This window comes from Felis catus, chromosome F1 (genome assembly GCF_018350175.1).
Source record: "Felis catus isolate Fca126 chromosome F1, F.catus_Fca126_mat1.0, whole genome shotgun sequence".
Classification (NCBI taxonomy): domain Eukaryota; kingdom Metazoa; phylum Chordata; class Mammalia; order Carnivora; family Felidae; genus Felis; species Felis catus.
The window spans coordinates 31,888,462-31,910,351 of record NC_058384.1 but is presented as its reverse complement, the minus strand read 5'-3'; the positions used below and the strand labels follow the sequence as shown (position 1 = coordinate 31,910,351).

At 42.2% G+C, this 21,890-nt stretch overlaps 1 protein-coding gene and 1 pseudogene across 6 annotated transcripts in view; both read right to left on the bottom strand.

Annotated features, from left to right (window-relative positions):
• Positions 1 to 21,890, bottom strand: part of KCNH1 (potassium voltage-gated channel subfamily H member 1) — a 466,004-nt gene that overhangs the window by 365,074 nt on the left and 79,040 nt on the right. For 2 of the 6 annotated variants that reach the window (XM_023248008.2, XR_006591669.1), the window contains exon 1: positions 11,419 to 11,695. The exons of 2 other annotated variants lie outside the window; for them this stretch is intronic. In XM_023248008.2, coding sequence (XP_023103776.1) covers positions 11,419 to 11,497 — 79 coding nt within the window. In that variant the 5' untranslated portion in view covers positions 11,498 to 11,695. Of the gene's footprint in view, positions 1 to 11,411; positions 11,696 to 21,890 lie in introns of those variants that run through there. 2 more of the 6 variants (XM_011290971.4, XM_023248009.2) reach the window with 2 other exon arrangements.
• On the bottom strand, positions 11,823 to 20,676 carry LOC101086868 (annotated as a pseudogene).

Here is a 21,890-nt window from a genome sequence, read left to right as displayed (position 1 = left end):
TGCCTTCAGCAGGCAGAACACAGGGTTTTTTTGTTAAGTTAAAAGAAATATCTGAGCTCACCCCCTCACCAAGTTCACGCCCATGATTAAATCTGGTCTGGACATAAACGTTGAGAAAGTACTTGATCCAGAGAACAAGTAACTGGTTCTATCAGTCAGTTGTGGCATGGAAATAATGGCACACTCAAATAGTTAGAGGAGTGTTTGATAACAAAGCTATTTACAAAGCCATATGGGTGAGGTATGGGCAGTAGCATGCTGGTGAGTCATGGCAAATTATTTATACCATTTGCCAATTTCTGAGGTGCAAATACTCCCAGCATGGTATATTTAAAGCTACCAACGTGAAGTCCCAGAACCTAGAATAGATGCCCATAATCAGATCTTGAAAGGTAGTACCAGCCAGCTGTAGCTTGCCCCCAGAACACCACTAAGGAAAACTTCAGGGACAGCACAGTACCCCCCCCCCCAGGGTTAGTATTGCTTGGAAACTGTAAGACATTCAGCTCTACCCAAACCCAAAGAGAGCGAGCTGGATATGTAACCTTTAATCAAGGGAAAACAACGAGGCTATGATCTAGGGATGGAGGGAGAATGCTGTAGAGAGGAAACTGGGAGAATAAACACCACAGAATAAATAAATTCTCCCTCCCATCTCCTGGCGGTATGCCCCACAAGCTGAAGCGAGCCAGGAGCCAGAAGGCAAGTGAGCCTACTGACAAAATCCTTACAGGTTGGCCTCACAGACAGAGAGCAGGTTGGAGAAGAAAAGAGAATGGCCCTAGGGAGGCAAGCAGAAGACAGGCAGTACACAGACTCACAAAGAGGCTCAAAACACAACCTTCATGATAGCAGTGTAGAACTCCAACCAATTCCACACCAATAATGCTGAGAAGACACAAAAGAAAACAAAACTTAAAAATCTAGTGAGATAAAATAAATACGATCTTACCACTCAAATCAAATTAACTCCATTTTCTTTGCCATGGTTGTGAAGTCCTACTTTAAAATAGAAACCAAACCTAAGCAGGAGCTAAATATCAGTAAAGTTTGCCAGTACAGTATCATCTTTGAGATACTGACCCCAGCACTCAAATGTCAGGGCAGGGCGCCTATATGCTGCTGCTTTCAGAAAAGAAGGAAAGAAGGAGAGGCCGTTCTTTACAAAAGCACCCAATGTCATGACAGGACCTTTAAATTTGTTTTAATGTTTATTCATTTTTTGAGAGAAAGAGACAGAACGAGCAGGGGAGGGGCAGAGAGAGAGGGAGACACAGAATCCGAAGCAGCTCCAGGCTCCAAGCTGTCAGCACAGAGCCTGACGCTGGGCTCGAACTCACGGACCGTGAGATCATGACCTGAGCCAAGGTCGGACACTCAACCAACTAAGCCACCCAGGCAGGACCTTTAAAAAGACATGAGGGGCGCCTGGGTGGCTCAGTCGGTTAAGCGGCCGACTTCGGCTCAGGTCATGATCTCATGGTCCATGAGTTCGAGCCCCGCGTCGGGCTCTGTGCTGACAGCTCAGAGCCTGGAGCCTGTTTCAGATTCTGTGTCTCCCTCTCTCTGACCCTCCCCTGTTCATGCTCTGTCTCTCCCTGTCTCAAAAATAAATAAAACGTTAAAAAAATTTTTAAAAAGATATGAAAAATGATGGTTTGGGAGCACTCTTGGTTAAAAATTACATTAATAATTATAGAATTGATTCCGTTAATTTCAGAACATCAGTTTTATGCAACATAGGACTAATCAGAAGATTGTCATTTTAACTATGCAAAATGAACAATCTTAGGATGAGTAAGCAAACGATTACTGGCATAACTGTCTAACACGCAATCGGAAGAATTTCTGGTAGTTTGTCATTAACAGCAGTGCATGACTGTTAGAGTAGAGACCCTGAGAACCGAGGAGATGCTGAAGTTGGTCAGGTCGCAGTGTGTTCAGCAAGACTACACATGCACAGAGAACAACCAGAGCATCAAACAAATTCCAGCATCTAAGACGTGCTATGTGAAAATTAATAATGGGAAACCCTACTAAAATGGAATGCAGAGGCCAGAAAAGGGAGCTCCCACGCCGAACCACTCAACACCAAGAACTGTCCATTATAGACCCCCAAAGAAGAATCCTCAACAGGAAAGAATCAACAGCTACAGGCCCCAACAGGAAAAGATGCACACTGAATCTCCTAGAAGAATCAACCACCTCAGCAACTCATCCAATGAGAAACCATCATCACCCTGAATTCCTGCCTTTCTCTAATGGATGTTTGTTCAAAACAACCCCTCCCAACTTCCTCCTTCTTCTCCATAAAATAACGTTCCATTCCTTTGTTGGACTAGCCTATGGTTTCTGCCACAGCCTGCTTGTCCCAAATCATTCTCTGCGATTTCTGAATAAAACCAATTTGCTGATAAAATCACTGTTTTATTTTTAAAGCCAACAGCTGAAAACTCACAATGGGTGAACAACCCAAGACAGCATGCCAAAGAAGTCAGAGCAATGAAATATCCCAAGAAATGAGATTTTTTTTTTTTTAGGAAAGCTTCCACCCACCAAAACGAAGCTTCACACATTCTGCAATCTTCTTTAAATTGACTTAAGGCATCTGGTCATCCCACAACCAATCTCACACACAAAAAATAAATGGCTATAAAAATCTAAGAATAATTTTGGGGTAAGGCATTTATAATGGAAAAATGCACAGTGTGTGTTCAGTCGACACAACATCTCTTAAATCTTCTGAAGTTCACGTGCATATTGGTCTTTATCATAAATCCCTCAATGAGACCCAATATAAGAAAAGTCTCACTCATTTTGGTATGCTCAGACTCCCGCACAGTATTGGGCACAAAGGAGGTCCACCACGTTTGTGAGTCTAAACCCATAAGCTAGCCTTTGCTTTTCCTTTTAGTTTATCTGTGATTTTTCATTCCTCCTTCATCTATGCCCTTCCATCATTTTCCATCATTTTCCATCTTCCATTAAAATAAACATAAATCATTCACTTCCTATTTCCCTCTCACTTCCAGCTCTACTTCTTACATAATCTCTGTCCCCAGGGTTTAGTGCTTCTCTATTTAAGAAAAATGAGTCTGCTAAACACACACATCCACACGCGCGTGTGCATGGGTGCACCCTTGCCTGTACCCTTTCTTGCACACAATTCTAATTGTTCCAGTCTTTCATGTCATTTACCATCATGCGTGAGGGAGTTCAGACTGTGAGAACATTTCAACACACAGTAGATACTGATGACTCCCAAAGGACAAGAGCAAGTTTTGTTTTCACTTCAAACTTGTTCATGTGCTTGCTATTAACATAACTCTAAATGACCCTGCTTTGCTAGTTACTAGGTTGTTTGGGCAAAGTCAGTATTGAAGAGAAAAAGGAGAAAATACCAAATTTTGGCAAGAACAAGGAGTGACGAGAATTCTCCGCTGCTGGTGGGACTGTAAATTGATACAAACCCTTCGGGAAATTGCTCGACAGCATCTACCACAGTTAACCATACACACCCCAACTGTGCATGCATGAGAACTATGTTGCCCGCATGTCCAAAAAGACATGTATGAGAATACCTGCAGCAGCACCAATAACAAAATCCTGGAAACAACTCAGTTGTTGCTGGAGGAGGCCATTGAGACAACATGACCACTAGGCTGACCTGCAAACTGGACCCAGGTAACTGAAGGCCCCACACCCTCTCCCCTGCCCTTGGGGTATACATTCTGCTCATTGCTCCCACAGTGGGAGCCACTCCAAGCATGTAGCCTTGAGAGACGAAGGGTTTGATACCATGTGGACTGAATACACGACTGACCCCAATTAAGGCCTCCATATAAACTTTTAAGATTCTGGTGGTGGGTGGGGAATCTACCTGTCTTTCAGCTGCCCAAGACAAGCCTCCTAAGTAAGTTCCTTTGCTTACTAAACCTGCCACCTACCCGTCTGGAGTGGCCTGCCTCTTTCTTTGGTACGTCTTTGCTTTCCAGTGTGTGAACCAACACATGTCCATTAACGGCAGAGTGGATAAGTAAAACGTACAGTAGGTCATACCATAAAGTATTATGTCACCGTGAAAATGAACCAACGGTACATGTAACCATACAGGTTAATCCCCAACTGACAAAAGAATACATGCGGTAGGGCCCCAGGCATATAAAGCTCAAAAACAGACAAAAAGCAACTGCGGTGTTCAGAAATATAAAACAAGGTGGTCAAATTAGGAGGAAAAGCAAGAAAGTGATCACCATAAAGTCAAGAGATGGCTCTCTTTGGAGAATAAGGGAGTTGGGATCAGGAGGGGTCCCACGGGCCCCCGGGGGCTTCTGGAGAGCTGGCAAGACTCTATTTCTTGACGTAGATGGGGACAGCACAGTATTCACTTTATACAAATGTGCTGAGTTATACAAAATTATCTTATGTGCCTTCCTACTGTGGTATTATACAATGAAAAAGGTTTTTTAAAAAAAGGAGAAGAATCAAGACAGGAAAACTGTTATCAAATTACCACCAAAAAAAAATTTTTTTTTTTTTGGTTTTCTGGTGGAAAAAGGAACGAAATAGGTCAGTTTTGTTCCATGGGGCAGATCTCAAATGAGTGGTGGCTATAAGAGGACAGAATTGGGTGAGACCTGGCACAAAAACAGACACATAGACCAATGGAATAGAATAGAAACCCCAGAACTAGACCCACAAATGTATGGCCAACTCATCTTTGACAAAGCAGGAAAGAACATCCAATGGAAAAAAGACAGCCTCTTTAACAAATGGTGCTGGGAGAACTGGACAGCAACATGCAGAAGGTTGAAACTAGACCACTTTCTCACACCATTCACAAAAATAAACTCAAAATGGATAAAGGACCTAAATGTGAGACAGGAAACCATCAAAACCTTAGAGGAGAAAGCAGGAAAAGACCTCTCTGACCTCAGCCGTAGCAATCTCTTACTCGACACATCCCCAAAGGCAAGGGAATTAAAAGCAAAAGTGAATTACTGGGACCTTATGAAGATAAAAAGCTTCTGCACAGCAAAGGAAACAACCAACAAAACTAAAAGGCAACCAACGGAATGGGAAAAGATATTTGCAAATGACATATCGGACAAAGGGCTAGTATCCAAAATCTATAAAGAGCTCACCAAACTCCACACCCGAAAAACAAATAACCCAGTGAAGAAATGGGCAGAAAACATGAATAGACACTTCTCTAAAGAAGACATCCAGATGGCCAACAGGCACATGAAAAGATGTTCAGCGTCACTCCTTATCAGGGAAATACAAATCAAAACCACACTCAGGTATCACCTCACGCCAGTCAGAGTGGCCAAAATGAACAAATCAGGAGACTATAGATGCTGGAGAGAATGTGGAGAAACGGGAACCCTCTTGCACTGTTGGTGGGAATGCAAATTGGTGCAGCCGCTCTGGAAAGCAGTGTGGAGGTTCCTCAGAAAATTAAAAATAGACCTACCCTATGACCCAGCAATAGCACTGCTAGGAATTTATCCAAGGGATACAGGAGTACTGATGCATAGGGCCACTTGTACCCCAATGTTCATAGCAGCACTCTCAACAATAGCCAAATTATGGAAAGAGCCTAAATGTCCATCAACTGATGAATGGATAAGAAATTGTGGTTTATATACACAATGGAATATTACGTGGCAATGAGAAAAAATGAAATATGGCCTTTTGTAGCAACGTGGATGGAACTGGAGAGTGTGATGCTAAGTGAAATAAGCCATACAGAGAAAGACAGATACCATATGGTTTCACTCTTATGTGGATCCTGAGAAACTTAACAGGAACCCATGGGGGAGGGGAAGGAAAAAAAAAAAAGAGGTTAGAGTGGGAGAGAGCCAAAGCATAAGAGACTGTTAAAAACTGAGAACAAACTGAGGGTTGATGGGGGGTGGGAGGGAGGGGAGGGTGGGTGATGGGTATTGAGGAGGGCACCTTTTGGGATGAGCACTGGGTGTTGTATGGAAACCAATTTGTCAATAAATTTCATATATAAAAAAAAATAAAACACCATATTAATAGGAAAAAAAAAAAAGAATTGGGTGAGACCAAAGAATAACAACAAGAAAAGAAAGAAGAGGAGAAGGAAAGAGAAAGGAAGGGAAGGGAAAGACAGGGGAGGGAAGGGAAAGACAGGGGAGGGAAGGGAAAGACAGGGGAGGGAAGGGAAAGACAGGGGAGGGAAGGGAAAGGAAGAGAAGGGAAGAGAAGGGAAGAGAAGGCAAAACAAGACAAGAGAAACTAGTACTCAATTACAGTTACTTAAAACAGAACATTCCTGACAAAGTGAGTGTCCCATCACTGAGGGTATTCAAGCACCGGCTGGATAACAACAGAGAGGGATGTTCTGGAGTCTACTCAAACACTGGAAAAAACAGTACTTCAAAAACTAAGATTCTGTGATTCTGGTGTACCTCTTTCTCACCAGGTACAGGTGTGGCCACTTAAAGACACAAAAACAAACCACAGTCCAAATACCCTAAATGCATAAAGCAGACACTGCCTTTACAAAAGGGATTCCTTTGGATAAAGAACTAAAATCTTTTTTAAATGTTTGCTTAGAAGCCATTAACAAGCAAAACTAAAGGGAAGGCAAAGATTTGAGAAACTTCAAGGCAATGTGGGAGAAACCACTGCCAAAGGAAGCCTGACCACAAATGCATCTATTCTTTTACAACAGATTATTAAAATAGAAGGACTTCATAGAAACCGTGGGGTTTGGAAGCTTTATTACCTTCTGTTAAAGCAGAAGCCTTCTCCCTGTTTCCGAGCTAGTATCAGTCACAAGGTTTAACTTTTTGACACTTTCAGAGCAAGACAGCTGAGCCTTGGCTGAAGGTTATCTTAGAGCACATTACAAGAGGAAACAAGCACTATTGGGCTGGTAATAATCCAGATGACCATCCATTCCCCCTTTCAGAGCAACAATGTATTTTAACCAGTTTTCTGTTTTGTAAATATTACCGTGGCTCAACACATCTATGAGGAGACACAACACTACCCGCGGCTTTCATCCTGTTTGTGTACTAATTATATCAACAACCTGAACCAACTTAACACTATACAAAAACACAGCTGATTTAGCAATCTGTAAATTATACATGTACATAAATCTGTACCAAAATGTGCTGCGTTTCACTCCTGCTAATGTGCACGGATTCTTACTGGCACCTACAATTGTTTGATATAGGTTTCTGAGCACTAAAACATATGTTCTGCCTAGAATGGGACCATTTAGGGTAATATTTTTGTAGCTTCCTGGCACTAAGGTCTGCCAGCCTTCCTAAGACAGATCTCCTATTTGCTTCAACAACCATTCTGACAGTAAGTGCCTGCAGATTTAAGCAACCATCAAAAAATATTCTGGAACAACACTTTCCAATCGTGAATATAAAGAAAATCAGGCTGGCTTTGCCTATGTGGTAAAAAAAAAATCAATAGAAGGATTTGAAATGATCACCAACATGACCACAAGCAAAATTGGGGAGGAATTGATTATTCCTGCTAACTACTTGTGACTATTCAAAAAACAGATAATTATCAAATCTCTCCTTCAAATGGTATTCGGAAAGTATCAGAGAAAGTTAAACTAGATTTTAGTCCCATCAAGACCAGTAAACACCTTAGAAATTGTCCTGTGGGGTTTTTTTTTCCTTAAACACAACATCAGGCCTAAATAAGAGCTGCAGCCAGAAAACAGTGTGGAACGGGGTCCAGAAGCTTAGACCAAGATTCACTAGAATGTAACTTTCTAAGGGTAAAGTTGTTTCCCACTTTATCCCCAGTGTTCAATAACTGTGCTCAACAAATCCTTTTTGAATGAACAAACCTGTCACAACCGCTGACTAGTCCCTGATGTGCCTCTGCCTTTTCTAACTCTGCCTTTTACTAGCTGTAAGTAAATTACCTAACCAAATGATTCTTAGCTCTTGACACTGAAAATGGAGGCACTGCACCTCCCCCATTGGCATATGAGGTGATATTTTCTGAAAAGTTATTTAACACTTTATAACTACAGCAGGTGCAGGAATAAGTGCCTGTTACCCTGCCTGTGACTTTAGCTGAACCCCTGAGAAAGGTGAAAATACTGCCTTCCTTAAAACAGAATCAGCTTCTCTTTTGCCTTGTTATTCTGTTTGGATGTAGTAGTGCGGCTATTAGCCAAAATGGATGTTGTCCTGGGTGTTATAGCATTTTATTTAATCTCCACTGGGAAATTAAGCTTCTCTAAGAGAAAATAACGGTAATACAAGGAAGGTCTTTGCATAGTGTAACATAGGAGCGTGACACAGGGGTCAAGGGTCTCATCAGCTGTGCCCTTAAATATTTGAGGAGATGTGTTCCCTTCAGTGTCTTCATCTATACCAAGAGGGGAAAGAAGAGGCAGAGGACATAGCATCTAATCCTACAGGTTATCATATTCCAGATACCAGATATTCAAATGCCCCAAGACAAAGCCAGTTCTATTATCCACAAGCATATAATGAGAGTCGGGGGGTTTTTTGTTTTGTTTTTGTTTTTTAAGGATAACAATAGTTCCATAGGCAAAGTCATATGGCTGGAGGAACAATGATGCTACAGAAAGGATGAATGATACCCTCCAAAGACCTGCGTCAGGGACTGTGTGCCTGCTCCTTTGAATAAGTCTCTTAATATTCCTAGGACTCCGTTTCGTGATCTGTAAAAGAGGAACAGTAATACTGCATAGGATTACTGGGAGAAAATGTTTAATAAAGATGGTCAAAAAGTATTGCTATTTAAAGGTAAAATGCTATTTAAATACTGTAATGTCCAAAAAAAAATGGCTGGTGGATTTTAGGAGGAGACAATCAATATTTTTAAATAGACTTTTTCCATCCCAGTAAAATAAAATAATGCATGTAGATATTGTGATATTTCCAAGAGTCCACATTTTTTTTTCTATTTGTGTTTAGAAATGTGATGAAAGGGATAACTAAAAGCTTAAATCTCACATTTCAAGACCAGAATATCTTCTTCTGAAATCATAGATAATTGTAAATGTTCACCTGACTTTCCTAAGGTGTTTTTGTCTGTGTGGTTGATGTTGGTTGGTTGGTGGGTTAACTGAAGTCAAATTTTTGGAATCAGTACTAAAATTAAAATGCCAATGCTAAAAATATTCCCAGCTACTTATTCTATTGACATTCTATATATGCTTAGAGATAAGTGGCTCTAAGAAAATCAACTAAACTAGGATATTCTGCCTTCTCAGTTCCAAGATTCAGTGTGTGTGTGTGTGTGTGTGTGTGTGTGTGTGTGTGTGTGTGGTATTAGTTCCACAATTCTTAAGGTCCTCCTACAAGCCCAAGGAACCTTATGACTGCTACATGTAAGATTCTGTTACCTCCCTCTCCACTCAAAAACAGAATATGGTACACATTAGACACAAGGTTTCCCCTAATTTAAAGGACACTGCATCTTCACCCCCCCAAAAAAATGGAATTGTCACTGCTATTTATGAGAAAGTTGGTGTCACTGGCAATGGGATCCCCAAATCTGCAAGACTATCTCCATGACTCCTCACAGGTCAATAACCATAGCAATCACAGCAAATTAACTCTTTTTTTTTTAAATATGAAACTTACTGTCAAATTGGTTTCCATACAACACCCAGTGCTCATCCCAACAGGTGCCCTCCTCAATGCCCATCACCCACCCTCCCTTCCCTCCCACCCCCCCATCAACCCTCAGTTTGTTCTCAGTTTTTAAGAATCTCTTATGGTTTGCCTCCTTCCCTCTCTTTTTTTTTTCTTCCTACCCCAGCTAATACGCCAGATCCCAGCAAATTAACTCTTAAATAGTGCTTTTATTTAAAACCCCACGAACACCTCCAGCTTTTTTTTTTTATGACAGAAGAGTTCATTGTGACTATTCATGTAATAACCAGCATCCCCTTGAAGTCCCAGGTAATAGCTGTGACCTTGTTCTAAATGCCACCTTAGTTAGTTTGAGTGAGGAAGACCTTGAAGGGAAAGGTGACTAACCACAGACTCTTCAATGCCCTTATTCTTACGAGGCACACAATAAATGACCATTTCTAAAATACTTAAATACACAATATGCTGTCCTAATTAATAAGGTTTTCATTGTGAGCTAAACTTAAATCACTTTTTAATAAAGAGCATTTCTTGGGAGCATAAGTCACCTTCCATGCTCTTCCCCTGAACCCCTAACTAAATCCAAATAGAAGCTCATGATTTTAATACAAGCTCCTCCTTAAGGCTCTGAAACTGTCATATTTCCACATTTTTAAAACCTATTTCCTAAGTCAACTCTTCATGTCGTCTGCCTCTGGAAGGAAAGGAGTCCCGGAGCCTGTAAAGAGCATCTCCAGACTTGGCCCCTTTCGTTTCAGCCCTTTGATGAACGGGTGCACCGCACCTTCCAGATGCCGAGCTATATGCTCTGCAAGTGCTTTAGCCAGGATGCTTTGCTGTGGCTCCTAAAGGAGACATCTGAAATGTATCCCTTTCCGTCCCTGCTCTTAGGACTCTCGCCGTCCAGCGCTTCATGCCACTGTCCATCTTAATGCCACGGAGGGAGAGAGAGAGCAGCGGGGAGCACCGGTTTACTGGGTAATGGATAGATTTACAGGCTTGGTGAGTTTGGGAATTTATAGGTGAGCAAAATTTGTAGGCATAAAACGCTGCTGGGGTTTGGAAGAGAGGAACTATGACAGGTTTGCCCCTGTGACTGCTTGGCCAGCTCTGCAACTATGTGCTCCGCTTGTCACCTAAGTCCAGGAAACTCTGCCCCTCGTGAGCCTTAACTTAACCTCGAAGAGGGTGGGTGGGTGGGTGAAGAGGTGGAACCGGGTGGCCTGCGGCACGTCCCTAAGTCCCCACGTCCCTACACCTCGGACTTTTCGGCTCCCGGATGGAAGGTGGAGGCAGCCGCCGTCCCCCATCCCTCGGGGGCCGGAACCCGAGTGGCCTTCTCTCCCGCTGGCTCTCCCCCGGGAGAGGCAGCGCCTCGGGTGCAGCCCCGGGAGAGCCTGGATAGCCTTCCCTGAGGGGTGGGCAGTACCCACGGGGAACGCGCTGCCGTTCCTGCCGCGTCCGGCTTCCCATCACTTTTCCCAGTACTTTACCCATCAGCTGTCACGCTCTCTGGAGAGGAGACAGAGAAGGCGCAAGAAAGGCCCCAAAGGCGTCCCCAACAGAGCTCTCCTCTTGGGATGGGGGCCCACAGCCCTCGCCCCACCCTGCCCACCTAGCCCAGCCTCCGGGAGGCAGCCCCGGGCGCCCGCGCCGCGGCTCCCAGCAGAGCTCCGGATTCTGCTGCATCTGCTGGCGCCGAGCGGCGGGAGGCGTCGGCAATCGAGGCACGGATAAAAAGCCTGGGTAACCGAAATCCGAATGCACCTCTTACCACTGGACCGCCGGACAATATTCTCCAGAAACGTGTTCTGCGGGGCCACCAGTCCTCTCCTGCCCCCGGCCATGGTCATCCTCCCGGCAGCTTGGGGTCCTGGGGGCGTCCGGCGAGGCTTCTCACGGCAGCAGGGAACTGGGCGCGGGGCCCGCGCGCGATCCCGGCTCGAAGCGCCCCATGCGCCCCGCGGGGACCCGGGCGGCCAGGGGCGGCGGCTCCCTCCGGCTGCCACCCTCGCGCCCTCTTCGCGCCTCCCTCCCTGCCGCCCGCCTCGCTGTGCACTCGCCCGGGGCTCGCCTCGCCGCAGCCGCTTCCGGGTGGGCGGAGGGAGCCGCGGCGCCTGGGCCGGGGCGCCCCCTACCGGGCGTTGCCCCCCCCCCCCCCCGCCGGCCTGCGGGAGAGCGAGCGGGGGGCTCCCGCAGCGGCGGGAAGTGGCGGGCAGTCGTGGGCCGAGGCTGGATTGACAGCGCCACCCTCTGGGCACCGCCGGGAAATGGGTTCGAGGTGCGCCTTGGGCTGGTGAAGAGGGGGGCGTTCTGAGCCGCCATCCTGGGTGGATTCACCTGCAACAAGATCACCACGAGCCTTGGGGGAACATGACGCTGTACCCGTCTGCCTTCGCTCTGTTTCAGACTGGAGCCTCTGGGAGCTCCCAGGCTCTTGGAACACTTTCCCGCCTCTCATTAGGGTCTGTTAGCCTTATTTGTGAAAGTTGCCAGTGTTTTACCAGTAGTTAAAGGAGTTGAATTGTAAGAGGTCAGACTTGCAGAGTGGCCAACTGATCCGGCTCCAGAAGAGCTATCTTGAGGTGTTTTTAAAGATAACCGAAGGCACTAACGCAGGTTCTGGTCGTTTGATAAATTTGCTGAGTGACTGACTGACCTGATTTCCACTCTTATCCAGCGATATTTTAACAAAAGACTGAGAAAATATATGTACTGTATATAACTTTTTTTTTTGTTTTTTGCTTTTTTTTTTTTTTTTTTTTTTTTTTTTTTTTTAGTTGACGCACGCCCTGTTAGTATCGGTGTGTAATGTTAGGAAACAGGAACAAACTGACAAACATTAAAACAGTGGGCTTGCCTCCGAGGGCATATGCTTGGGATAGGAGAGTGAGGTGGGCACCTTCCTGAACACCTGACATTAAGTAATAACCACAACCTGGGCTTGAAGGATGGTCTACACCACACGGAGTGAGGTGCTTGTCTCCACACCTGCCCCTGGTATGATGAATAATCACACACACCAAAGGTTTCTGAGCAGGAGCTCACGTTTGCTCACTCTCCTGTGCTCACTTATTTTGGGAGATTTCCACCTGCACATGACCCTTTTCCCCCCAGTGGGTGTGGCCAGAGACTGCCCCACAAAAGGAATGAATTGACAGCTTTCTAGTTAGTTCCAGGCTGGGTCAAGAGTTGAAACACAAGTTTAAGAGGGAAAAGCAGACCCCACAACCTCAATAGTCCGGGTTAACCATCCTGACACATCCTAATGTATTGCAGATACCCTGTCTCCATTTACTGGTCTCAAAGATACAAGAACTGATTCTTGCCCAGCAATGCCTCAGAGTAACTGGGAAGATCAAACATAATTATGCCAAGGGCAGCACTCTAAATTGTAAAGTGCTATACCAAGATGAGCCATCGTCATTCGAGTGACTAAGTAAACTGGGCCATTATGGACATCATCCTGTGTGGACACAAAGTAAACAGATGACAGCCGCTAGCCGAGTGACGTAAGGCTTGCATAGGCTTTGAAATCAAAGTAATGATACACTTCTTGCATAAGATAGCGTTCTACCCATCACATTAGTCACCCAACTTACAGCTGTGATTTCTTAAGTCCTAGCTCCGTCTAGTGGTTGTTCTATTACAAATGAGCTAACAAGCGGCGGTTGACAAGAACTTATCTGAAAGGTATTTGGTGCTGAGCTGTCTCAGTGGTATCTGCTCATTTCATTTGAATAAGGTTCTTAAGGTTATGTTATCTCCTGCACAAACATGCCCAAGGGGAGATTTTTCATGACAATATTAAAAACCTATCAAGCAGCCTCATAATCCTGCTTGTGCAAGGAAGATAAAGAAAAGAATGGGGGAAAACTGTCATAGAGAGTTAATAAAACTCAGATTTTAATGAGTTCTTATGTTCTGTGACTCCGATAAAAAGGAAACAGATGATATTCATTTGAGGTAAGAGATGTTAAAGGCTTCTACCTGATAAGAAAAAGGAACAAGGAGATCTCTTTCATTTTAATTTTAAATGTACCTACTATAGTGATTCTCATCTTGCACTACATTCAGGGCATTGGGGGAGTACCATTTTGAATACTATAAATTTTAGTGGCACACTTGAAGAGATTAAAGGGCCTAAAAGAACACTGAAAAGTCAGTAATCTTTAACCCACCATCACTACTCAGTGTGATGATGTCTCACAGTGTCTATGAAAGCCTGTCAAGCCGTTTCCCCATTCTCCTGCCCAACCCTCAACACTGTGAAAAGAAAGTCACGTTATTTGCCCTGTCCACATTCTCTTTGATGATTCACAGGCCAAGGTTGCAAGTGTTCAGTAAACATACCATCATTTGAGGGCCTGGTTTGACAGTACACTATGCCTCTTACCTCTTACTTGGCACCTTCTGTTCCCTATTCTACATTCAGTTCCAGGATCTACTCAGCTTAAAATTCAGTGTTTTATCACTGAAATGTAGGAATCTCAGTTGGAGCAAGCTTTAATCTTACAAATTTGTCAAAATTTGGTGACACATTTGTATAGGATTCACAATATACCAATGTGCTTTGGCAAAGCAGTTGAGAGTTCCTGTATTTTTACATAACAGACAAGGTACTTTTTATTTAAAGGGACAATTTTAAATAGCTGTGACCAGAATTCCAATTAAGCTTCCTGTCTCTCCCTCCAGAAAGTGGGCTACTACTGTCGAGAACTTCTACCAAGAAGGATACAGAGTCTAAAATGAAAACTTGTAAACGTTTACTCCAATGTCTGTCGCCTATCCTTCTTAGTTCTCTTCCTGTACTCTGCAGCATTTTGTTTACCCCTCAATCACAACATGGGTTTATATCTGTATCACACAACAGATGCAGACCTCCTTGAAACAGAGATGAACTCTTCCAATCTTTGTTCTGACAAAAGCAATTGAACCATGATGTAATTAGCGAGTCCACAAAGGGATTGATAGTGATGGAGGTATGCCACTACAGAGAGAGCATGGAGGTCTGTAGACTGGCTGGGAAGAGTCCAAGAGAAGACAGAAAAATCTCTATGCCCAACAACAAAAAAATCTATCAAATGCAGAGGAAAACAATGCCACACACCAGAGGGGGGAAATGGCATTATGCAAAGACAGAAATTACATTTTTTCCTTTTAGTAATACTTTCCGGTATAGGTGGCAGATTTCAGAAAGCCAAGAACCCCTCAAACTTGGGAGAGTCTCCTATGAATCTTGGAAGGCCTGGGCACCAGAATGGCCAAGCAGGGACACTGTCTCATTACCAAATAATTAGCATCATTAGGAGAAATTATACGCAGAGGTAACTCACTTGCTTTGCCACCATGAGAGAAATAACTAAAAGAGGGGGAATTTGCAGCAAGAGACATTTCAGCTGCTATAACCCAGTGACTGGTTATTGTTCATTATATTTAATTTCTGTTAAAAAAATTCTTTTCTAATAAACTTACAGGAAGAGAAGTGGGCGGGCCATATCCACTAGTAGGACCTGTTCTGTATTATAGATATCTCCCCCTAAGTGCTGGGAGAAGGCAGAGAATCTGCTGCAATCAGAATCATAGCCAATTAATCTATATGACTGGGGGAAAGGATACCCAGATGTGGGTGTTACATTCAACTGTGGCTAACTCAATAGGCATTTATAAATGTTTGTAGAATTGGGTTATGTCCTTCTAAATGCCCAAAGCTAATATCCTTCTTTCTCATTTCCTCTTATCATCAGAGAGCAGGATCTTTTACTGCACTCCCCCTCATGGAAAATAATTAAAAGCCATTTACAACAGTCTCATTTTATTATAACAAACATTTGCTCAGAGATTAGCATATACCAGATGCTGGGATAGATTCTAAGGATGGAAAGGTGGTTATGATTGGCACCTGCCCTCAAGAAGCTCAGAAAACACCTGGGGAGTGCTTTCTTTCTTTATATTTTCTCTTCTTTCAGCTACTTTCCTCTCTGTTGTACACACTAAATCTTGCTTTCTTTGCCAATGAACCATAGTTCAACTTGATCTCATCACTGAAGACTTTCCCATCTCCTCTTAACTGAAAGCTGGCTTTCCTCTAAGATCTTGAAATCCCACAGATCCCCCTTCTTTGGAGAAAAGTATTCATCTTCCCTGGTCTGTGTACCTAGAAACCAGAAGCTGTGGCGAGAATTCATCTAATTCCTTACTACAATATCCAAACCACTACTCTTCCACATTCATGTAAACTTTCTCCTTTGAAGGCCATGATCAATAGAAATAACACTCTACTCTTCTGTATTTCTTAAAATAGATTTAGGGGAATTTTTATTTAGTCTTGGAAAAGTTGAGGTGTTTGTGGGACAATGCAAAAAATATTGAGTAGGCAGGTGGATACCCACAGGTAAAGAGCCCAAGAGACACGTGTGTGTAGAGCCAGATACTGAAAATCAACAATTTATAGCCTTCAGAGGAGGCAGAAAAGGGCAAATTTGGAAGCAGGGACAACTGTGAGAAGCAGCTTTATAGAAGCCCAGAGGGAGAAAGTCTTAAGTGGGAGAAGTAAAGAATACCATCTTATGCTATTTGCTGTAAACACTGGAAAATGTCCGCTGGATCTAATGATTAGTGGGTCATTTGAGACCTTAGTAGATACATTTTCAATGGAATAGTGGGGAAGAAACCAAATTGCAATGGGTTTAAAGACTAAGTAGAAACTTACAATCAAGATGACAGATTGAGCTAAGGAGTAGTGAGTACTGCCTTTCTACACAAAACAAAGATATTCCGGGAAAAAAATGTTTTTAAACATATCTTTAACATATTTTCAATCTCAAAAGTAAAAAGGGGTAAATTTCAGATGTCAAGAATAGGAAGGAATCCATAGCAGTTAGTAGGAATCTAATGGCGGGGGGTGGGGGGCAGGACTTGTAACCCAAAGAAAAATGCACCTGTGGGGCTGCAGTTTTAGTATTTGTGTGAAGATATAAGCTGAGGACACAGTCTCTGTGGACAGTGGGGAAACTGGAACTGGATTTTTGATGGAGCCAGGAGCTTAGAAAATTAGGACCTACTGGCCCTACTTCTCAGCTTGCCCAGAACATAGGTGGAAACAGCTGATGTTCAGAAATCAGAACCCCTAGACAAAGCATTCACATATATGGGATGGAATTCTCCCAAGTGCCCTCACAGTGTAGCAACTCTGTGCCAAGAAATTTACATAGAAATCTCACATAGTCCCATAAGAAACCAATAGGAAACTGCTCCCATAGGAAAAACCTATACCAACCAGTACACCTTAAGGTCCAACTGATAAAACCTCCCCACAACAGTGAGCATACAGACATAATTACAAATTACACCAAACTGAATTTTCCAGAATTAAATTCTCAAACTGAAAAGGCAGCATAAAGGAAAACAAATCCAGACCTAGACATATTGCAGTAAAACTTCAGAACATAAAAGGAAAAGATAACGTCTTAAAAACTATCATAGGAAAAAATAGATTAGCTGCAAAGAAGTGAAAACATGATGCTGCCATTAGAGATCTCAACATGAACAAGAGAGTCAGAAACAATGGAATACATGATGAATTCCCATATATACACAACAAAATGGCTAAAATTAAAAAGACTGACAACACAATATGTTGACAAGAATGTGGAGCCATCAGAACTCTCCTACATTGTTGTGGGAATGTAAAATAATAAAAATCACTCTGGAAAATAGCCTTACAGTTTCTTTTTTAAATCATGCTGTATTATCTTTCATTAAACATAAAGACTTCCAATCACATCACCTAAAGACCATTTTACCCATTGCCCTGTTTGGCCACCAGTCTTTTGTCTCTCTCTTCAGCAATGGTGAGGCAGATACCCTTTCCACAGAGAAGAGAAATTCATGGTTTGTTGCTTTTGCCAATAACAAAATATTGGACAGCCAGGCGGCAAAGCTGCTGCCATTGGCATCTTTCACGTGAACTACATCAAAAGAACCAGGGTATCTCTCTCTGTTGGTGATCACACCAATTCTTCCTAGGTTAGCACCTCCAGTCACCATACAAAGATTACCAGTGTCAAACTTGATGAAATCAGTACTATTTACAGTTTCTAAATCAATCTGAATGCTGTCATTCACCTTGATGAGGGGATCAGGATAGTGGATGGTACGAGCGTCATGGGTCACCAGATGAAGGATTCCTTTTGTCCCCACAAAGATCTTTCTCACTTTGTACAACTTGTACTTGGCTTTCTTGAGTGTAATCTGATGAACAACAAAGCGACTCTTGGTGTCATAGATCAGATAGAAATTCTCCCCAGTCTGCAATCCCTATCAAAATAACATCAGAATTCTTCACAGAGCTAGAAAACAAACAATCCTAAAATTTGTATGGAACCAGAAAAGACCCCAAATAGCCAAAGCAATCCTGAAAAAGAAAACAAAGCTGGAGGCATCACAAAGCTGGAGGTATTACAAAGCTGTAATCATCAACACAGTATGCTACTGTCACAAAAACAGATACTCAGATCAATGGAACAGAATAGAGAACACAGAAATGGACCCACAAACGTATGGCCAACTAGTCTTTGAGAAAGCAGGAAAGAATATCCAATGGAATAAAGATAGTCTCTTTAGCAAATGGTGCTAGGAAAACAGGACAGCAACATGCAGGAAAATGAACCTGGACCACTTTCTTACACCATACACAAAAAGAAACTCAAAATGGATGAAAGACTAAACTTAAGACAGGAAGCCATCAAAATCCCAAAGAAGAAAGCAGGCAAAAATCTCTTTGACTTCAGCCACAGCAACTTCTTACTCAACACATTTCTGAAGGCAAGGGAAACAAAAGCAAAAATGAACTATTGGGACCTCATCAAAATAAAAAGCTTTTGCACAGCAAAGGAAACAATCAGCAAAACTAAAAGGCAACCAACAGAATGGGAGAAGATATTTGCAAATCACATATCAGATAAAGGGTTAGTGTCCAAAATCTATAAAGAACATATCAAACTCAACACCCAAAAAACAAATAATCCAGTGAAGAAATGGGCAAAAGACATGAATAGACACTTCTCCAAAGAAGACATCCAGATGGCCAACGAACACATGAAAAAATGCTCAACATCACTCATCATCAGGGAAATACAAATTAAAATAACAATGAGATACCACCTCACACCAGTCAGAATGGCTGAAATTAGCAACTCAGGAAACAACAGATGTTGGTGAGGATGTGGAGAAAGAGGATCTCTTTTGCACTGCTGGTGGGAATGCAAGCTGGTGCACCCACTCTGGAAAACATATGGAGGTTCCTCAAAAAAATAAAAATACAGCTACAACCCACCAATTGCACTACTAGGTATTTATCCAAGGGATACAGGTGTACTGTTTCAAAGGGGCACATACACCCCAATGTTTATAGAAGCGCTATCAACAATAGCCAGAGTATGGAAAAAGCCCAAATGTCCATCGACGGTTGAATGGATAAAAACGATGTGGTATATATACAATGAGGTATTACTCGGCAATCAAAAAGAATGAAATCTTGCCATTTGCACCTATGTGGAAGGAACTAGAGGATATTATGCTAAGTGAAGTTAGTCAGAGAAAGACAAATATCATATGACTTTACTCATATGAGGAATCTAAGATACAAAACAGATGACATAAGGAAATGGAAGCAAAAAATAATATAAAAACAAGGAGGGGGACAAAACATAAAAGACTCTTAAATACAGAGAACAAACTGAGGGTTGCTGGAGGGGTTGCAGGAGGGGGGTTGGGCTAAATTGGTAAGGGGCATTAAGGAAGACACTTGTTGGGATGAGCACTGGGTGTTATACATAGGGGATGGATCACTGGAATCTACTCCTGAAATCATTATTGCACTATTTGCTAACTAACTTGGATGTAAATTTTAAAAATTTTAAAAATCATAATAAAAAAAGAAAAAAGAAAGAAAGAAATTCTCCCCAATCTTGTCAATGCCAATGGCATCCATAACACCAGCAGGGTAGGTTATATCAGTTTGGACCTTGCCATCAATCTTAATAAAACGCTGCATACAGATCTTTACTTGATCTCCTGTTAGGGCATAGTTAAGTCTGTTCCTTAGGAAAATGATGAAAGGAAGACATTCTCTCAGCTTATGAGGATGAAGGGCACACACATGGGTCAGTTTATCCAGCATCCAATGCTTTGGATCTACTACATGCTTCAGATGTTTCTTGGGACCACAAGCCATGGCTGCTCTAGGCATGAAAAGAGGACCACCTAGCCTGAGTTTCTTACCAAACTAAACATTCGCCTACCCTCCAACCCAGGAATTCCACACATGTCAACAAAAAGATTTATTTATATCAGGTTCATTCATAATAATTAAAACCTAAAAACAGCATGTATCCCTCACCACCAAAATATATACTATGTATGCATACTCATGCAATAGAATAATATTCAGTAATAAAATGAAATGAACTACAGATAAATGGATGAATCTCAAAAACATTATGCTAAGTGAAAAAATTTTACACAAAAGAGAACATGGTTTATGATTTTACTCATACAAAACTCTGGAACAAGCAGATGAAATTATGGTGAAAAAGAAATCAGAACAGTGTTTGTCTCTCAAGGGGAATAGTGGGGATTGCCTGGGAAGGGGCATGATAGAACTTTCTGGAGTGATGTCACTATTCTGTATCTTGAAGAGAGTATAGGTTATACAAGTACATGTATTTGTCATACTCATAAAATGATACAGTTGAGTTTTATGCATAGTGTATATTTTATTTCAAAAAAGGAACTCTAAACACATACTGAACCCTAGTTAATCATATTCAGTCTAAGTGTTGAAAAATGAGGTATATGGATGTCTAGGACTTATTTTGAAGTGCATCAAAAAATAAGATGGATACTAGGGTGCCTGAGTGGCTCAGTCAGTTGAGCATCCAACTTCAGCTCAGCATGATCTCACAATTCATGGGTTCAAGCCCCACATCGGACTCTGTCCTGACAGCTCAGAGCCTGAAGCCTGCTTTGGATTCTGTGTCTCCCTCTCTCTGCCCCTCCACTGCTTGCTCTCTCTGTCTCTAGAAAATAAATAAACATTTTTTAAAAATTAAAAAAAAAAATAAGATGGAAAAATAAATAAATAGATGTAAGTTAAAACAAATACAGCACAATGTTAACAAATAAAGAATCTAGGGACACCTGGGTGGCTCAGTTGGTTGAGCATCTGACTTTGGCTCAGGTCATGATCTCATGGTTTGTGAGTTCGAGCCCCGAGTCGGGCTCCATGCTGACAGCTCAGAGCCTGAAGCCTGCTTCGGATTCCGTGTCTCCCTCTCTCTGCCCCTCCACCACTGGCACTCTGTCTCTCGCATTGTCTCAAAAATAAATAAACATTTAAAAAATTAAAAAAAAAGAATCTGAGTAGTTGGTATATAGTGTTCACTGTACAAGCCTTTCGGTATTTCTATATATTTGAATTATTTTCATATCCATCTGAACTATTAATGTTTAAAAAAGGATAGGGACACCAGGGTGGCTCATTGGTTAAGTGTCTGAGTCTTGATTTCAGCTCAGGTCATGATCTGATGGTTGTGGGATCAAGCCCCATATCAGGCTCCATGCTGGGAGTGGAATCTGCTTGGAATTCTCTCTCCCTCTGTCCCTGCCCCTCCCTCTCTCATGTGCATGCTCTCTCTCTCAAAAAAAAAAAAAAAAAAAAAAACAAACAAAAAAAAAAAACATTTTTTTAAATAAATAAATAAAAAGAGGATAAAACAAGGCATTTTCAGATATAGAAAGGATAAAACTGATAGACATTTGCTGAAAGAAATGATTAAGAATTTACTACAGCAGAAAAGAAAATGAGCTGAAGAGAGAGGTGGAGTACAAGATGCGATGGCAAACAGAGAAACTGGTAAAAACGTGTTAATAAACTTAAATAAATATTGACTCCTAAAAATAATGAGGACATTAACAGATAAATTGGAAGAGTGTTAACTGGGGCACCTGGGTGGCTCAGTCAACTAAGCATCTTACTTGGGCTCAGGTCATGATCTTGTGGTTTGTTAGTTCAAGCCCCACATTGGACTCTGCTGTCAGCACAAAGCCTGCTTCAGATCCACTGTCTCTCTCACTCTCTGTTCTTCCCCCACTCCCTGATATCTCTCTCTCTCAGTCTTTAGGTATTGGAACAAAAATGTTACTCTAATCCAATTCTAACATGACTTTTATGAAAACGTTCTT